This window comes from Melanotaenia boesemani, chromosome 23 (assembly GCF_017639745.1).
Source record: "Melanotaenia boesemani isolate fMelBoe1 chromosome 23, fMelBoe1.pri, whole genome shotgun sequence".
Taxonomy (NCBI): Eukaryota; Metazoa; Chordata; class Actinopteri; order Atheriniformes; family Melanotaeniidae; genus Melanotaenia; species Melanotaenia boesemani.
The window spans coordinates 714030-732340 of NC_055704.1; the positions used below are offsets into that span (position 1 = coordinate 714030).

At 43.1% G+C, this 18311-nt stretch overlaps 2 protein-coding genes across 6 annotated transcripts in view; one reads left to right on the forward strand and one right to left on the reverse strand.

The window, feature by feature from the left end:
• cog5 (component of oligomeric golgi complex 5) overlaps positions 1-18311 on the reverse strand; it is a 57350-nt gene that overhangs the window by 27851 nt on the left and 11188 nt on the right. The window lies entirely within an intron of this gene.
• Positions 5998-14349, forward strand: LOC121634325 (G-protein coupled receptor 22-like). 4 transcript variants are annotated; one of them, XM_041976873.1, is made up of 6 exons: positions 6143-6451; positions 7468-8091; positions 8828-8891; positions 10917-11061; positions 11159-11305; positions 12923-14349. In XM_041976873.1, coding segments are annotated over exons 3-6 (1347 nt in total). In that variant the 5' UTR covers positions 6143-6451; positions 7468-8091; positions 8828-8889; the 3' UTR covers positions 13976-14349. The 4 variants fall into 4 exon arrangements, with proteins under 4 accessions (XP_041832804.1, XP_041832806.1, XP_041832807.1 ...); XM_041976872.1 differs by lacking the exons at positions 6143-6451; positions 8828-8891 and adding an exon at positions 6029-6136; XM_041976871.1 differs by lacking the exon at positions 8828-8891.

The window sequence follows — 18311 nt, forward strand, 5'->3', positions numbered from 1 at the left end:
AAGCATCATAAAGTCTGGGAAAGTCGGACACAGCTAAAATGACCTGTTCCTCCATGTTGAAAGTGTTTGCAGACTGTCTAGTCTTCTCTTAGCCAATTTAGTTAATAAATGAAGCCCCTCGCTGATTGGTCGTAGTGCCATGCCACACAAATTTAACATTTCTCTATTTTCTTGTGTCGCATTGCAAGCTCCATGTGCACGCCTACGTGAACGAGTGCAACATTTCACATGCATGAATGTTGCCTGTCGCTTGGCTGGAGGAGGGCAGCAATTTTCACCTCATCGTGCAAGTTCCATAGGAAATGATAAAGAAGGACAACGTCGCCTCCCGCGCGTCTTGCCCACAATACTGACATTTTTCCATCGTCTGTATTCAAACACGTCATTAATCACTTTGGTCAGAGCATCTCGGTGCGGTGACTGCAGTCGCTTAGTTGATGAAAAATGGCTTTTTCTATAATCTTATTTAGAAACGGAAGATCTGACATCGGCCTGTAGCTGCTCATTTGTGTCTTGTCTAGTCCAGGGGTCTCCAACTCCGGTCCTCATGAGCTACTGTCCTGCAGGTTTTAGATGTCTCCTACTACAACACACCTCTACACAAGCCTGTTAATCACCCAGTGATTTGAGTCAGGTGTGTTGCATCAAGGAAAAATTCAAAACCTGCAGGACAGTAGCTCACGAGGACTGGAGTTGGAGACCCCTGGTCTAGTCCCTTTTTAGCAAAGGCTTAATTACAGCTGTTTTTTCAGTGGGTCTGGGAAAACGCCCAAAATTAAGACAAGTTCACAATCTGTAACAGATACAGACAGTAAATTTCAGTAGGGACATTTTGTTGGAGGGGTGCACAAAGCCTGAAATCCATTGAAATCTAAGCCTTTCTGGCTGTTTCTGAGCATCTCTGTGGGGAGAAAGAAGACATCGTTGTCATAGTAACATTAACCATCAGGCACAGAGGACACTGTTGTCATGACAACATTAATGCTCAGGCTTAGTTCTGTGTGTCTCTATACACCACACAGCTTCCTCTTAGTCTCTATACGCCTTCACAAATGTTTTTTATCCATCAGACACATTCAATCATCGATTGATCATCTATTGAATCAGTGTTTGTGTCAAAGATGACGAAATTATTTAATTGATGCCCTTTTTTTCATCACGTCAAGCTCATGTCGAGGTGTCCCTGAGCAAGACCCGATGGGTCGTGGTCGAGCGCCTTGCATGGCAGCTTCTGCCATCAGTGTGTGAATGTGTGTGTGTGAATGGGTGAATGTGATGTATAATGTGAAGTGCTTTGGGTATCATTCCAGGTACAGTAAAATGCTATTTAAATACAGACCATTTACCATTTAAAAGTATCAGTAATGCTGCTGTATCCCATCACACCCACCCCCTGGCATGCAGTGCCAGTTATTAATTCATTGATGGACCATCAGCGTCAACAAAGGGGCTTGATGGTCGGAAACGACGATTTGATCTATGGACATGCGTTCAATATAATCTATCAAAGAAAAACAGAACGAAGTGTAGAGGGAGACGGCGGGGAATGTGGCCACTAGCAGCAATGAAGTACAGCACAGCAGCCCCTCTAAAAGTCTACAGCTAAAATTATACTATCATTTAATAATGTTTTACTAAATTAAGTATGAAGCAACAACTGTAGCCTTGATTGCCACAGAAACAAATAAATCTAAACTTCAATTAGCAAAGCCTGAATATTTGGTTAAAGAAAACACACACACACACTAACCAGGGGTGGATAAGCCTAAAGTAATGGAGAACACCCAGACAATATGGTAAAAGTAAGGCTTCATAACAGCTAGAATATCTATACTGTCGTGGCAATCTACACTATTTACTATGAGGCTAAAACAGCTAAAGTCCCAGCAGCGTGGATCTCGTCTCTGCTCCTGCTGCACGCTTTGCCTCACGTGCTGTTGGAGCTTTTTGTTTTTTTCCCAGCTTCTCCGTACCTGGCTCCGCCTCCTCTCAGAAGTCTGCCGCATCTTTGGACTATGCTGCAGTCCATGTTGTTCCACCTGCCTTGCTGGCTGCTTCCCTTCTTAAACTCTGCTAGACCTTCCTCCGCCAGCTGTACAAACTCCTTTCAGCTGTTGGGTTTCAAAGCACTTAATGGTGATGTGGACATTTATTCTTTCAAGGTCCCGTATACTGTAAAATATGGCATTGATCCATATCTGCATGCCATCCTTTACAGAATGTTTCCACATTATCTGATCCAGAACGTCAGGAAACTAAACACAGAACAAAATCCCACAACGACCACCTGTACCCGAAACAGAAAGAAATTATCTTTCCTCTGTCCCTGACATACTAAATATTAAAACTAGGTTTAATGAAAATTGCAGCAGTTATCTTTGGGAAAAGTCAGGGACCCACTGAATATGCTAATTTCAAAATGGTGAAAATGACTATCTTGGCTGTTCTTGTGTTAAAAGACTAATACTTTTTTTTTTTTATAAAACTGACTAAAACTAGATTAAAAACTTTAAGTTTTTGTCAACTACAGCTGAACTAAAACTATCACATATAGAAATGACTAAAATGTGACTAAAACTAATAAGATTTTTCATTCGAAATACAAAAACTAAGACTAAAACGAAGATGGCTGCCACAAACAACACCGGAATGAAAGAGAAGCTCTGATCCAATCTGCTGGTTTAGCTCGGTCATTATTTTAATGAAATGGTTTGTATGAACACAGCTGTTATAAACTCATCATATGGTGGATTTGTTTGAACTGGGCTACAACGAACTGGACTGTGTTTGTAAAAGTGCCTTGAGAAAACTCTGTTGTGAACTGGAGCTGCATAAATAATAAATGGCAAAAACAGGAAGATGATGTTTAACCCCTTATCAAGCGGGGTCATTTTGGCAGAAACGCCTGTAATATGACCTCCAAATGAGAATTACTGCTGTTATCGAACCCTCTGGATTGTAAGTACAGGCTTGGGCTCTTTGTAAAGGTAACACTCTCTATTTCACCCACAGCAATCAGAATCACTGTAAGTATTACTGATAAAAAGTTATACACTTTACAACACAGAAAAAAACATTTTTTTTGTCCTCGCCTAACCTGTACGGACAGACCAATCTTGATGGGAAATATTGATGTTTGACCTACAGAAGGCCCTCAAAGGTAAGAAAAGTCAACATTTAAACTCTGCTTTTCTGTAAAAAAGGCTTTAGTGTTAGCGCTGTGGTTGCTGAGTGTCAAAATGGTTTATATCATCGGAAAGATGAGACTTTGAGCTTTCATTTGATGTGTATATTGTGGGCATTCATGACGGAGGGGCTGGCACACATGGCTGCAATGTTGTAGATTAGTAGTCATGTACCGGGACCGGTACGTCTGCATCGTAAAGGGTTAATGTCCTCTGACGTTTCTCTCATGTCTTCAGTGATTAGTTTTTGCTCATTTTTAGGTTTTGTTTGTTATTAATAAAGCCTGATATTTACCTCCCCCTCAACATGAATCTTTTAAGGAAGACTATAAAAAGCGTCCTCACAAAGACGTTTTTTCTGCCGTCTCGGTTTATCTGAAACTTTGTGATTACATTGGCAGCTGACAGCACGATGACAGCAGGACCGGCAGCTTTACACATTATCACCAGCTCTCGCTCCTCTGCTTCATCCTGTTTCTTTGTCCACCCACAGATTCTTTCTCCATCAGAGGAACAAATGCTGAGTGATTCTGAGGATCCACCTCGCCATAACCAGGAACCAGCCTGGAAGTGGAAGCCCTAACAGGAGTTAGAGGTTTGGGTAAGATTCTGGCTGAGCCGAGCCGAACTAAGCCAAGCCATGGTGAGGGTGGTCAGCATCTCCAGTACAATCCACTGCATATCCCACGTTTGCTTTTAAAACTGAGCTGAAAAGATGAGAGACGTTGAGAAACATGTTTCTAAAATTGTTCCACAGTTTTAGATCCAGTTTGTCTCAGATTGGTGAAGCTCTGTCCATCTTTCCCTCTGAGAGACTCTGCCTCTCTGAAATGCTCCTTTTATACCAGTCATGTTACTGACCTGTTGCCAGGTAACCTGGTTAGTTGTAAAATGCTCCTCCAGGTGTTTCTGGTTTGTACCAGGTACTTTTCCAGCCTTTTGTTGCTCCTGTTCCAACTTTTTCCATCAGATTCACTATCAGCTCATATTTTCATCTCATGGTGAAACGTCTCCGTTTCATGTTTTTGATCGTCTGTTGTTTATCTTCTACTGGGAATAAAATATGACTTCATGAGATGTGTAAATCATTGTAGTCTAGTTTTGTTTACATTTTATACAGCGACCCAACATGTGGGGAATTGGGGATGTAAAGACACCAGTAAACCAGATGAGGTTTAAACTAAAGCAACTAAAATAAAATATTCTTTCAAAATATATTACAACCTCTTTTCTTTATTTTCTTATTGGCCTGGGTTGTAAATGTGAGAATGGGTAAAGTGGAGGACCCCCAAATCATCCCCCCTTGTTGAGAAATCCATGAAAAACAGCTGCTTTCCCTGTGTGTGTTTTACCAGCCTGGGTGAGGACAGTACAGCAGCCAGTGGACTTCATCTGGAGATCAGGTTTCAGCTTGAATGTGTTGATTAAAAATTCATGGATCTGTTCAGCTGCACATGCTGACAGCAGGTTTACGTGTTGACCTGTGGACACGTTACATGTTCCTGAACAGGCTTTTCTCTTCACTCAGGAGGATTGTGAGTCTTTTAACAGTATCAGTTCCTGTTCTGATCATTCTGATTGATTCTGCTGCCAACATGTTTCTGTGTACCCGATTCTGGCTGTTTTTTAATTGTTTTTAATTTAAAGCCGAGTTCTGCATATGAACTTCATTTACAAAAAGAGGAACGCGTCCTCTCTGCTCACACCTCATAAATAGATGAGCAGTTACCAGATCTGAGATGTGAAACATGCAGAGTTCTTGTTCCTTGATTGGAAAAGAAAATCCCAGAAGACAACGACCGGGCTCTGACATGAATTCTGATCCATCAGTCTGGGTTTGCTTTGTCTGCTGATGCTGTTGTTGCCATGCCAATGCCAAGTAGCCCTAATGAGTCCTCTGGCAAGCTTCACTCCAGATCCACTCGGCAGGCTGGAAAAACAACTCTGCAGCTCCTCGGATAGAGTACCAGATTGGGATAATTTAACCTCTTCTTCACAAGGAATATTTTTCTGTCTCCTGTCACCCAAATAAATGAAGTTCATCTCCACAATTGCCAAGGCTGTATGCACAATCCTGGTCTCTACAGGAAGCTGAGACATGTGAGATTACTACAGACCTGTCAGAATCACGGTGTGTGTTACTGTGTCAGAGTAAATCCACCTGGATACAGTAGAACATGTCAATGTATCTCCTCCTAAAAAAACCACAACACTTTCAGTGGAAACCACAAGATAGCAGCCCAGTTCACCCAGAAACCAGTAAAGTAAATATCACTGTGTTTGGTTTGGATGCCAGTGCTTGGTAGAGTCTTTTAGCTGAGTTTCTCCCATCATGTTGCTAAGCTACATGTTAGCATTGCTGCTTCCTGGTGTCCGCTAACAGCTTCTGGACTATAACATCTCATGCTGACTCCTGTACAGGGAGGTCTAGTCCAGAAACGGTCAAAAATACCACACAGCAGGTGCTGAGCAAACACCAAGAGTGGAGAAGTGACCAAAGTCCTGACCAGACAGAAGCCATCATTAGTGTTGTCATGGTTACCACCTTTTACATGAGCTCTTAAATGAGGCCAAATACATTGATGTAGGGGAAAAAAAAAAGGTCTTTTTTAGAATTTACAGCTGGCAGCTTGAACGATCGAGGTAAACATGAAGAGATGGAGGGACAACGTGAGAGGAGGGAAAAACAGAAAGAGGACTGACACAGAGATGAAGGGGGAGGGAGGACAGAGGAGTAGGAAGGGCTAACGGAGGCAGAGAGGCAGGAAGCATGAGAGAGAGAGAGACTGACGGAGTAGGCAGAGCAGCTCCGTCTTCATCCTCATTTCCACCAAACTCCAGCTAAGCCTCATCCCCACCTGCAGCCACCACGCCGCCTTCAGAGGCAGAGATGGAGGGAAAATGCTCCGACAGATCCCAAGATCGCTGAGGAATTCTGCCTGTCTGCAGAGGTAAACTCCAACACTGAATGTTTCAGAGCAGCCTCGGAGTCACGATGCTCCGGCAGAGATCGTTCCGGGTGATGGGTGATTAGTGTAAACAGGAAGAAGACAGATCAGACTGGAGCAGAGAACAGATATTTACTCCACATGTACGCCAGCTCCAGGCACACTGAGAGGAAACGCTGCTGTCAGGAAGCGAGTCAAAGCTCAAAGAAAGGTCCCCTACATACAGAAAACTACAGGTAACTCCTGCTGGTTATTTAAGTCAATTTAACTCATCGGTTTTCAGACCAGACAGGTCGGAAAGTAGTGGACTCCATTCAGGTAAGCAGAGTATTACTTTTCCAATCCTCTAAAACTAAGACGCTTCCAAACTCTTCCATTTAGACCATCTTTGTCCAGCAGGATTTCTCTTAATAAATCCAGTTGTGGCACCTTGTAGAGACCTGGTGTCCCTGCAGAGACCATTGAACCAGCAGAACTGTGTCCCATGGATACAGAGATCCCTCCTGATTTTCTGAATCTTCTAATTATATTCTACACTATATCAAAGTCTGAGGAACATTTCTCTAAAGTTGTTCCACAGTTTTAGATCCAGTTTGTCTCAGATTGGTGAAGCTCTGTCCATCTTTCCATCTGAGAGACTCTGCCTCTCTGAAATGCTCCTTTTATACCAGTCATGTTACTGACCTGTTACCAGGTAACCTGATTAGTTGTAAAATGCTCCTCCAGGTGTTTCTGGTTTGTACCAGGTACTTTTCCAGCCTTTTGTTGCTCCTGTTCCAACTTTTTCCATCAGATTCACTATCAGCTCATATTTTCATCTCATGGTGAAACGTCTCAGTTTCATGTTTTTGATCTTCTGCTGGGGATAAAATATGGATTGATTTATAAATAATTCGTTCTGGTTTTATTCAGATTTTACACAGCGTCCAAACTCTTTTGGAATTGGAGTTTTTCTTTCTTTTAAGACAAATGAACAATAGGAAAAAGAAAAAAACTGACGAATTTTCTTAAATGAGACAGAAATAGGACACTGTGCATAAATGATGAATTAAAATCAGGAATTATCTGAGAACAAGTCTCCCTCCCCATCATCCTGACGTTGCATCCAGTGACACCTGCTCTGAACCAGAACCAGAACCAGAGCCCTCGTCTTCTGGAAAGCGTTCTTCCTGCAGAGGTCACAGTGGTCAACATCAACACGGTGAAATGACGAAAGCGTCCTTCGGTACAGACAGGATGGGCTCTGGGTTGGGACGATGTAGGAGCTGCATCTGGATCATGTGATTGAACATGTAGACCAAATCTTCAGATTTATCATGACTCTTCTCTTTCAGGTTTTGGAGGTTTAGGATGACAGAGGAAGAGTCTTCCGTCATGTCCACAGAGTTCTGGACGTCCTGCAGTGACGGCTTCTGTCTCTGAGAGGCATCTGATCTCTGGTGGACCTCCAGCCCTTCCCAGGATTACAGGGATCTGAGGGCTGACTGGATCAGAAGTAGACCACTTGTCTCAGTCAAGTTTGTTTTCTACGTTCTGCCTTGGTTGTTCTCTGAAGGAGAAAAGTTTTGGATCAGAACCGCATCCCGTTCTTTCACCTGGACGGTTGGGACTGGTGGAGAGGGGAGGATTGTTCTGGCAGTGGCATCATGTTCAGGCGGGGATGACACCGGAGGCAACAGCAGACAATGATGAGACAGAGCTCTGTATGAAAGGAACCATTGATGTTAGTGGACCGCACTGATGCTGCAAACCCCGCCGCCCCCCACTGAGGGTGGGCGTGTCACTTCTGGGTTTCACAAACAGAAATTTTTCCTACGCTGGAGCAGGACCTGAGCTGAGACACTTCAGGACCAGTCAGGACCAACCCAGCAAACGAAGTTCAGACTGCCCCGGTCCTGACAGCATGGTGGGATGATCCGACATGCTCCGGCACATTCCTCCTGGTCTCTCTGGCAGCGGTGAGTCAGTCTGACACCACGCTACAGAACAAGGGTTGTATACCTGGAACTCCAAACAAGTTGGGATGCCGAGTAAAATGTCAATAAAACCAGAATTCAATGATTCCCAGATCTCATCAAGTCATATTTTATCCCCAGCAGAAGATCACAAACATGAAACTGAGACGTTTCACCATGAGATGAAAATATAAGCTGATGGTGAATCTGATGGAAAAAGTTGGAACAGGAGCAACAAAAGGCTGGAAAAGTACCTGGTACAAACCAGAAACACCTGGAGGAACATTTGACAACTAACCAGGTTACCTGGCAACAGGTCAGTAACATGACTGGTATAAAAGGAGCATTTCAGAGAGGCAGAGTCTCTCAGATGGACAGAACTTCACCATCTGAGACAAACTGGATCTAAAACTGTGGAACAACTTTAGAAAAATGCTCCTCAGACTCTGAAGATCCTCCATCTACAGTGTTCCAGATATGTTGCTGCATCAGATTCACCATCAGCTCATATTTTCCATCATGTTAAAATGTCTCCGTTTCATAATCTGACATGTTGTTGATCTTCTACTGGGGATAAAATGTGGATTCATGGGGTTTATAAATGATTGGATTGTGGTTTATTAACATTTTACAGAGACATGACCTTTTGGGAAGTGGGGCTGGAAATGCACTGATAAACCAGAGGAAGGTAAACGGTTCTTTAAAAACATCTAACAAATGATTACCATCCATATTTCAGTTTGGATTGATGCTGCTGGATCCTTGAACTGATGCAGATGGATGTATTAATACACTCCTGATATGTAAATATTTTTATTTTCTCCTCTAAAATCTTCTTTTTGTTTGACTTTTAAGTCAACAAATGAGAAAAAAGTCGACATCTAATGTCACCCTAACAGCACATCCTATTAAAGATGTTTTTAATTGATAGAAAAAGTTTATTTCAACATAATGACAAAATAGAAAAGCAAAAACAATCATATATACAACCAGCATCTCCCTAAAGAACACATTTTTGTTATGCAATAATAACTGCACCAACAACAATGGTAATAGTGAAACTGATATTATGTTTATATAACCTGTAAGTTTACAATAATTAATTACAATCATGGAGTTATGCTGCAATAACAATAATATTAATAATAATAATACCATCACTACTTAGTCGATATAATACCTCTTCATTTCATATGTCTTTGCTGCTGTAGTACCATATCTTTATATATCGATGTAAATATGTGGATATGTGGGCATTGCCTGTGTTCTTTCCCCATCCTGGTCCACAGTTTGACCCACAAACAGACACAAAACCTTTTCCTGGTGCTTCTGACCAGGTTCAAACCTTTTAAATACGCTGTTTAAAACGATGCCTTCCATCTCTCTGGTGGAAAGGTTTTGTTTGGTAATAAGTTCCCGCCTGGCTTTAAACGTAATCAGTGCTGTGTGATAATCAACCAGGTCCTGGAGTTTCAGCAACGTAAATTGTGAAATCAGAGTTTGTATGATCCAGATAGCGACTTCATGTGTAACACGGACTGCTCTCTTTTGCTGGATTAATAGCGAGTGAAGTGTTTTTTTTGTTTGTTTTTGTTTTTTTTTGCCCCAGGCCTCTATTCAGTACGTTAAGGTAGCATTAATGAACAAAAACGTGATTTGAAATCAGGGACCAGCTTCATTTTATTTATTATTGAGATATTTTTGGCCACTTCATTTTGTATGTGTCTGATGTGGAGCTTCCAACTCATTTTATTATCTAGTATCACTCCCAGGAATTTTAATTCTTACATGTTCAGTAATTTCATTATCTATATGCATGTGTATATCATCTTTGTTTTTATAGTTACCAAAAAAACATTACCATAGTTTTTCAATATTAAGTAATAATTTATTATTATTTTTATTCATGTTTTTTTATTTATCTAATTATTTATGATAACTAGCTCATAATCCTTTCTAGAATAAGAAATAATAGTATCATAGACAAATAATATTAATTTTAGTAATTTAGAGACTTGAACTATATAATTTTTGTATATGTTAAACAATCTGAGGCCCAATACTGACCCCTGGGGGACACGATAGGCAATCTCCATACACCCAGCCACTAATGCCTCATTTCCACCAGAGGCTTATGTCGGGGCGGTTAGGGTGAGGATATGGTTTGTAAACTGATCTCGTTGCATTCCCACAGCCAACTGTAACCTTACTTGAGAGGCGGAGTATCATTCGGATAGCGATAAATGCCTCAGCTACGTCCTAGCATGACAACACCGCAGCGCAAGTCTTTCCTTAAAGTAGAACTAAAACACGACTCAGAAACAAAGGAGGACGATGGCGCCATACAACAGTTTGTGTTCCTTCTTCTTGGCGGTGATTCGTAACACCATTTTACGCAGTTTTAATCAAAATGAAAATGTGTTGCTCTAAACAATGATCCATTCCTGATTTGTTTTTATGCCAGGTAGCACAGGAAGTGACTTTTTTTTCTCAACCAATCAACGGATTGCAGCATCAAGCGTCACCCTTTTGAGTGGGGTTGGTTAGACTGATACCCAAACGGAAGGATTCCAACAAAGTAGGCCGGGTCGGGCAGGATATTAGTGTACCCTTCCCAGTTTTCGTGTGTAGAAACGCCAAAAAATGCGTCCCGAGCCGCCCCGACTGGCACCAGTTGGTGGAAACGGGGCTATAATCTCTCAACACAAACACTTGTTTCTCAGACAAATAACTTGTAATCCAGTTCAGTGCCACGCCCCAAACGCCATACATCTACAGATACCCTGGAACGAGTTAACTAAAACCTAAACCATCTGTGATCAATCCAGGCCTCTTACTGCTGTCAGAGTAATGCACACCTACACAGTCCTGATCTCCATCACAACCATGGGCAACATGACAGTGTTGGACACAAACAACCCATATGATGAAGCCACCACCCCATCAGACGCTGTTTACCCCATCAGCTTCCAGGTAAGAACCATACAATGAAATTTAGTTTTCCCTGAAAACAACCAGACTTCAGAACAAGTTAAAGACGTCATTTTCACCAGAATCTTTCTGTTGGAAGGTTTCTCTGACAGGATTCTTGGTTCTGGAGATCGTGTTGGGCCTGAGCTCCAACCTCACTGTGCTTGTCCTCTACTGTATGAAACAGAACCTCATCAGCTCCGTCTCCAACATCATCACCATGAACCTGCACGTGGTGGATGTGATGGTGAGTTCCTCACACTCACATTGGATTCACCCTGTAAAATCTCATTTCAGCTGAAACATTCCAGAACATAAAGTTCAGAAATCTACAATCAGAACCAAAAGTTCATCCTCACTAAACAGGATCACCATGATGCTTCCTCCTCCATCCTCCACAGAGGATTCCTGCATCACACCTACAGGCTTAACTGATAATAAACTCATTAAATGTAATGAAGAACTGCAGTTGACGTTGAGATGGTAATTTATTCCAAACATTAGAAGACCCCAAATGCTCTCTCGTCCAAATCAGGGAATTGGGAACATCTGGAACAGAAGTCCAGTTAACTTTAAAACAGAGGACAGAATGAAGAGTAAGCCTGAGAACTGACTTGCTTTTTAACCTCACATTCTTATAGTCAGCCGACTCCATGATTAGCATAGACTTGTTTATTTTGCTTGTTACCAGAGGACACCACTAGGGGGCACACAACATTTAGACTAAGATAGAGGTGCTGAGTTTGTAGGGTGTAAACAGAACCATAAACACATAGACAACAGAACAGGTTAGTGTTTGGTTCATTTTCATATTATGGCAGAAAAAATGACAGCAAGGCCCCTAAACCAAGCACACCATGTCTGGTCTCTGAAACGTTCCATCCTATTTATCGCTGTCGACCCTCTGACCTTACATCTGGTCAGACCAGCTACTCTCATACTGCAGCAGGCAAACAGAGTTTATTCTGAGGGTGTGAGCAAACTACACTTTAAACAAACAAAATACGCAAGGCAGCCATGATAAGAGTGTGTACACATAATTAAAAGCAAATCTGTTCTCAGCCCAATGGGAGCGTTAGGTTGGTACCAAACTTCAGTGGCCCGTGATTTACAGAAGAATCAATATACATCATCTCCACAGTCAATAACTGGATATGAGGTTGTTTCTACCCATTTCTGTTTCAGACAAAAAGGAAAGAAAGACTTGTTTCTGTGGAAAACTCTAATAAAAATACATTTTTTTTACAACATACTGAATGTTCTCTTTATAAGACAAGTGGTCATCAATTAAAAAAAATTAGCTACCAACTTAATTTGCTGACCATTTCTTTTTTTTAAATGTGCTGAGAATGCAGATCTCACTGTTTAAATGGTTTTTGATTGATCTGCTTTTAAACTGATTTGATTGATTAAATACAAGCCGCAAACACTGACGGGCTTCACCAGAAGTAGCTGCTGCTCAGTAAATGACAGTCTCATCAGCATAGAAATGGGCTGAGTTTGAAAGACTCAGGGCAGCATCATTTATGTAAATCGTGATACTGATCAGAATTGTAACCCGACTGAAGACATTTTCCACATGAAAACATGGCTAACGTACGACAGCAGACAAATCAATGTTGTGTTTTAGGGTTGGACATTAGGTGGAGCCTGTTAGATGATCTGTTGGCCAGAGACGTCTTTGTCCAGGTTTGATCTGGTGTAAATGGACAAAAAAACATGACGTAAGACCATTTATGCCGTTCCTGTTGTCTCTGGTTCTGAGCCGTCTCTGGTCATGGTTCTGAACGTCTCTGGTTCTGAACCGTTTCTATCCGATTAATCAATCGTTGTGGACCTGACTGGACTTCCTGTCTTTTTGCAGGTGTGCGTTTGCTGCATCCCGCTCACAGCTGTGGTGGTTCTGCTTCCTTTGAAGGCAGACACAGCCATAATCTGCTGCTTCCACGAGGCCTGCGTCTCCTTTGCAAGCGTAGCCACCGCTGCAAACGTCCTGGCCATCACCGTGGACCGCTACGACATTTCAGTCCGGCCTGCAAACCGGGTGCTGACAATGGGCCGAGCTGTGGCTCTCCTGGGATCCATCTGGGCTTTATCCTTCTTCAGTTTCCTGGTTCCTTTCATGGAAGTGGGATTCTTCATCGGCTCTGGTTCTGATCTGGTGAACCACACAGCCGTGGTGACTGTGGCTCATACCAATGAATACTACACTGAGCTGGGTTTGTATTATCACCTACTGGCTCAGATCCCCATCTTCTTCTTCACTGCCGTGGTGATGCTGGTGACATACTACAAGATCCTCCAGGCTCTGAACATCCGGATCGGAGCACGCTTTCAACACAACTTACCAAAAAAGAAACAGAAGAGTAAAAACACAATATCTCTGAGCACCGCCACACACGCGGAGTCGACGGACGCTTCCCAGAGCAGCTCAGGGGTTAAGGTGGGCAGCAACGCTCCGTTAGGGATGCGGGCGTCGGTATCGGTCATTATCGCACTGCGACGAGCCGTCAAACGCCACCGGGAGAGACGTGAGAGGCAGAAACGAGTCTTCCGGATGTCTCTACTGATCATCTCCACCTTCCTCCTGTGCTGGACTCCAATAACTGTGCTTAACACCATCATCCTCAGCACCGGACCCAGTGACCTGACGGTCCGTCTCCGCCTGGGCTTCCTGGTGATGGCCTACGGGACCACCATCTTCCACCCACTGCTCTATGCCTTCACCAGACAGAAGTTCCAGAAGGTGCTGAAGAGCAAGATGAAGAAAAGGGTAGTGTCCGTGGTCGAAGCAGAGCCTACACCCAACAATGTGGTCATTCACAACTCCTGGATCGACCCCAGGAGAAACAAGAAGGTCACGTTCGAGGACACGGAGGCCAGACAGAAATGTCTGCGCTCACAGGACGCAGACTGATGGGAAATCGGAGGAGGAGTTTGACCAAAGGAAACAAACTTGACTTACTAAATAAATACTAAAACACAGGTTTCATGAGGACCTCAGCTTCTTGGAGATGAAGAATACAATGAAGAGGTGTTAAAAGGAAAACTACCAGCAGCTGAAAACTGGAGCTCAAAGACTGTTTTAAAGTTGATTTCTTATTGAAAAAGGGAATTTAATGTTATTTAATGTGGGTGTGCCATCCAGGACCGCTCTGTCCACAACTGTTCATGTAAAACCGGAAGACCAGAAAACTTTGATACCGTTTGTAATATTTACAATAAACCACCAAAAACCCAGAAAGTGTGTCTGAACACAGACCAGAACTGGGTCAGAACCCTCCTCCATCATCTAGTCTCTGCTGTTTTTTGTTAAATTATTCAGGTGTCTGAATAATAGCCTGCTTCACTTCATTTACTCAGTTCATTTCTTCTGATAAGGACTGTGGAGCTCTATTAAAGGTGGGTTTGAAGTTAGTTTCACATGTTCTGGAACAGCAGAATCTAAAATCAAAACAACCAACCAATGAGCAAGCACATCTCTGGATCTCTGGACCATCAGCAGTAAGCGAACACATCAGCAAACCTTTCAGACCCTTTGCTGCCTCTTGTCTCCTGTTGCCGTGGAAACGTAAAGGAAACGTATCAACACAACCCAAGTCTGCTGTTTAACATATTGTAATGAATGCAGATAGATGTTCCACCTCCGTTCCCCACAGAGGATTAAACCACCTACCCTGACTGATGGACCGGCACTCATCCATATGAACTACAACCACCGTTAGCCAAAACTGTGATGCAAACGATTCAGCAATGGTATCTAATGACTTTACTAAAATAACTTAAGCTTTTATTCTCTTATATCTGCTCATGTGGGTCCACATACATGCAGCTGCCACCATTTTTACTTAGGCCTGTCGCGATAAGCAATAAGTCAATTAATTGAACGATAAGAAAATAAGAGCACGATAAGTTTGCCGGCCGCGATAATTTTTATTAGTCCCCCCTTTACCATAGACTGTGTATGACAATAGGTTTCACTATGGAGTATTTCGACTAAACGCTCTGGTTTCTTGCGGAGTGATCTCTCTGGTGTCATACTTGACAGCAGCATGTTGCAGCACGAGGCGGTAAGCCGCATTTGTTTTGCAGGGCTGCCAACACGCAATGGCCGTGAGACTTGCGTATTTAAGTGGCTTCTCACGCTCTTGCGCTAAACCTCCGATTCTCATGCTGAAATATGTAAATAAGTCGAATGGAGAAATAATAGATGCAAGCACCTCCTCTTTTATCATTTCGCTGCTCCCCACATGTAAGCAGAACACACACATTCTAGCTTACGACGTCAGTACAAAGCCCCCACTTCCTGGTCTACCGTAATAACCCCTGTAATCCGCAGGCACATTACGCAAATAGAGTCAGCCTATATACTAGCGTATTTGACTAAATACACATTAAGAGCAATGCCGGCTAATCGAGAGGTTAGGGAGGATTCCCAGTGGGCCGCATTACTTTTGGGCCGGCGTCCCGGCGTATGTGAAAAGGCGCTTTTATTTATTTAGTTTATTGATCTTTGAAAATGTGTACTTGCATTATTATGGCATATGTCATTATATTAGTTGAGAATGGTCTCAAAATGACACATTAGCGCTTTGCGCAATATTATCGTTTATCCTGATAATTTCTGAGAAAATTTATCGTACAGCTAAATTTGTTATCGTGACAGGCCTATTTTTACTACGGTGTCTTAGAATGGACAAACAACTGTGTGTGTGAAGCTTTAAAACAGTCACAGTGATGTCATCGCTGCACCTGAGGCCGTTGGATCCACTCACATGAAAACATCTTTACCTGGAAGAATTTAGCCACTGACGGCCACCATACATGCACTACTGTGCTGTACCCATCTTTACCACTAGATGGCAGTAGTTCTACACACTAGACCTTTAAACAAACCCTGGTCCACTTTAACAGATAGTCTGGTTGATATAGAGCAGTCTGAACACTCTGGTGTAGACTTAAGTAAACTCTGGTCCCGGTGAAAACCAGGGACCTTGGTTCACTTGCAACTAAACACTGGTTGGGTTCTCTTCCAGTGTGAAAACAAACGGAGCATCCAGTGGACCAGAGACAGGAAGTAGATCAACATGGTGGATATCTGGCTGCCTCCTGCTGCTCATACTGGACACATTCTGGTGAAAACCGGATCAGGTTTTAACACCAAAGTAAAACCAGAAACCAGACTGTAGAAATTTATTGTTGCTTACTGGTGGAGACATTTTCAGTCCTGACAAATCAATGAGCTAAATTTTCTTCTTGGTCAGGGGTCATTTCTTGGATTATTTCCCCCTAGTGAGCAGATGTTGTAACTGCATGACGTCCAGGTGGTTTGGTCCGCTTCAGTAAAGTTCAGTATGAAAGCGAACCAAACCAAGGGAAGGTGCGACATTTCTGAAGATCCGACTGACCCTGATACAGAGGGATGGAGATCCGGGGGTTTGGTTCTGTGTATACGTTAGATCAGTGGTTCCCAACCTGGGGTCCATGACCTCCCCAAGGAGGTCGTCAAAGAGCTCTGGGGGTCCGTGAGGCTTTAAAAAGTGAAGGCCATGTCCAGATGGAGATGACTTAATTTTTTATGTTCACGTGGAAACAGCGTTTAGGGAGCCTGGAAACACTGAACTATGAAAGCAGGTTCCAGAGTGAATAAATCCGTTAAACAACAATATTCTAAACAAATACTTAGAAATTCAGAGCTACCCACGCTGTGCAGCCGAGTTCTAATCCATGTTCTGTGCAGTTTCGGGGAGTTCTGTTTTTTTTGGTAGTTGCATTAAGGGGATCTTCAAGGAAAACAGGTTGGCAACCACTTCTGTAGATGACCCCCAAGTCCAGGACCCAACACTGAACCACCACGAGTCCTGAAACAGAAACTGAAGCAGCTGGAGGAATTGTGGAGATCACGATGTGCTGCTGCTCTGCTTCATTAATACCTCGGATCAGTCAGAGCAGAGAGGCAGATGGAGGACTGATGACAGAGACATGGAAAGCATCAGTATCACTCCCCCTTCCTGACAAGTCACACAGCATTTTATCCACCTCTTCACCAACCTGCTGCCCAGGTCAGACAGGGTCAGGCTGGGAGTCTGCATCAGGGAGAAGAGGAAAACATCATCCTCATGTTGCTTGGATCAAATCTGGATAACCTACAGCAGCAGTAGTGGAAGCATGTGACAGATCCACGTTGCTCAGCTTCCTGGCTGTGAACCAGCAGCGGGTGTTTGATGCTGGTCTGCAGCCAGCAGGCAGAGGACAGCGGGTGGTGGTGAAGAGAGGCGATAACGTACGACACCCACTCCAGATAAGTTTTTATAAGAGGTAAAACAAACTGAAGCTGTCACAGCACACTGCTGACCAGAAGGTGACCCGACTGGTTTTACTTCAGGAAACAGAGGAGGTGTGTGTGTGTGAATACATCCAGACACACAAACATACAGGAGTTATGTGTGTTTGTGTGTGTGAGAGAGTGAGAGAGAAAGAGAGAGAGAGTACATCCACTCTAACATGGAGGTTTTTCTCTTTCAGGACTCTTTTCTTTCATCACCTCCTATTAACAGAAGCTCAGTGACCTGCAGCAAACCTAAACACATGGTTCAGCCGTCCCATCCATACACCCTCCCCCCACACACACTTTGTCCTGAACATTTAGTTTCCACCACTGTGCCTGAGGGAAACCATCCAACCAGGAAGAAACAATTCAATTCCCCAGAGTCTGACTCTGAGACATTAAGTGCTTTTTATATAGAAATATAAACCTGGCTGGACGTAACATGACTGCATTCAATGAAAATAAAAAAGAATATACTTCATTAATCCCCTGAGGGAGTTTATAATGTTTAATACAATATAAATCAATAAATAACTAATAGTCCAAACGTTGTTCCAGAAGATCTGACAGGACCTCCTCTACTTTTTAAAAAATATTAATTTTAGCCTTCGGCCCTGCACTGGAATACGCAGATACAGGCTGCTCCTGCACTCTGGCATCCCTGGCGGGGCCACCGGCTGCCGGGGCCTGTGCCCCGTGACTGTGGGGGCCTCTGGCTGGGGCCTTCCTCTGCCACCCTCTGGCTGGGTCCAGAGTGGTCTTCATGGTAGGGTAGCTTGGGTTGGTGCTCCAGAATTGCTGCTGATGACTCGGGTCTCTAATCCGGGTCTCTAGTCCGGGTATCTGGCCTCCTCTACGGAGGTCAGAGGCAGACTAGAGATTACATAAATTCCATAATTCAACATAAATAAGATAAAAATAAAAA

Coding starts and splice junctions, on each gene's coding strand:
- LOC121634325 (XM_041976870.1), top strand. CDS start 6,087: ATGCTCCGACAGATCCCAAGATCGCTGAGGAATTCTGCCTGTCTGCAG. Junction 6,137..10,916: donor AATTCTGCCTGTCTGCAGAG/GTAAACTCCAAC, acceptor TGATCAATCCAG/GCCTCTTACTGCTGTCAGAG. Junction 11,062..11,158: donor TTTACCCCATCAGCTTCCAG/GTAAGAACCATA, acceptor TTCTGTTGGAAG/GTTTCTCTGACAGGATTCTT.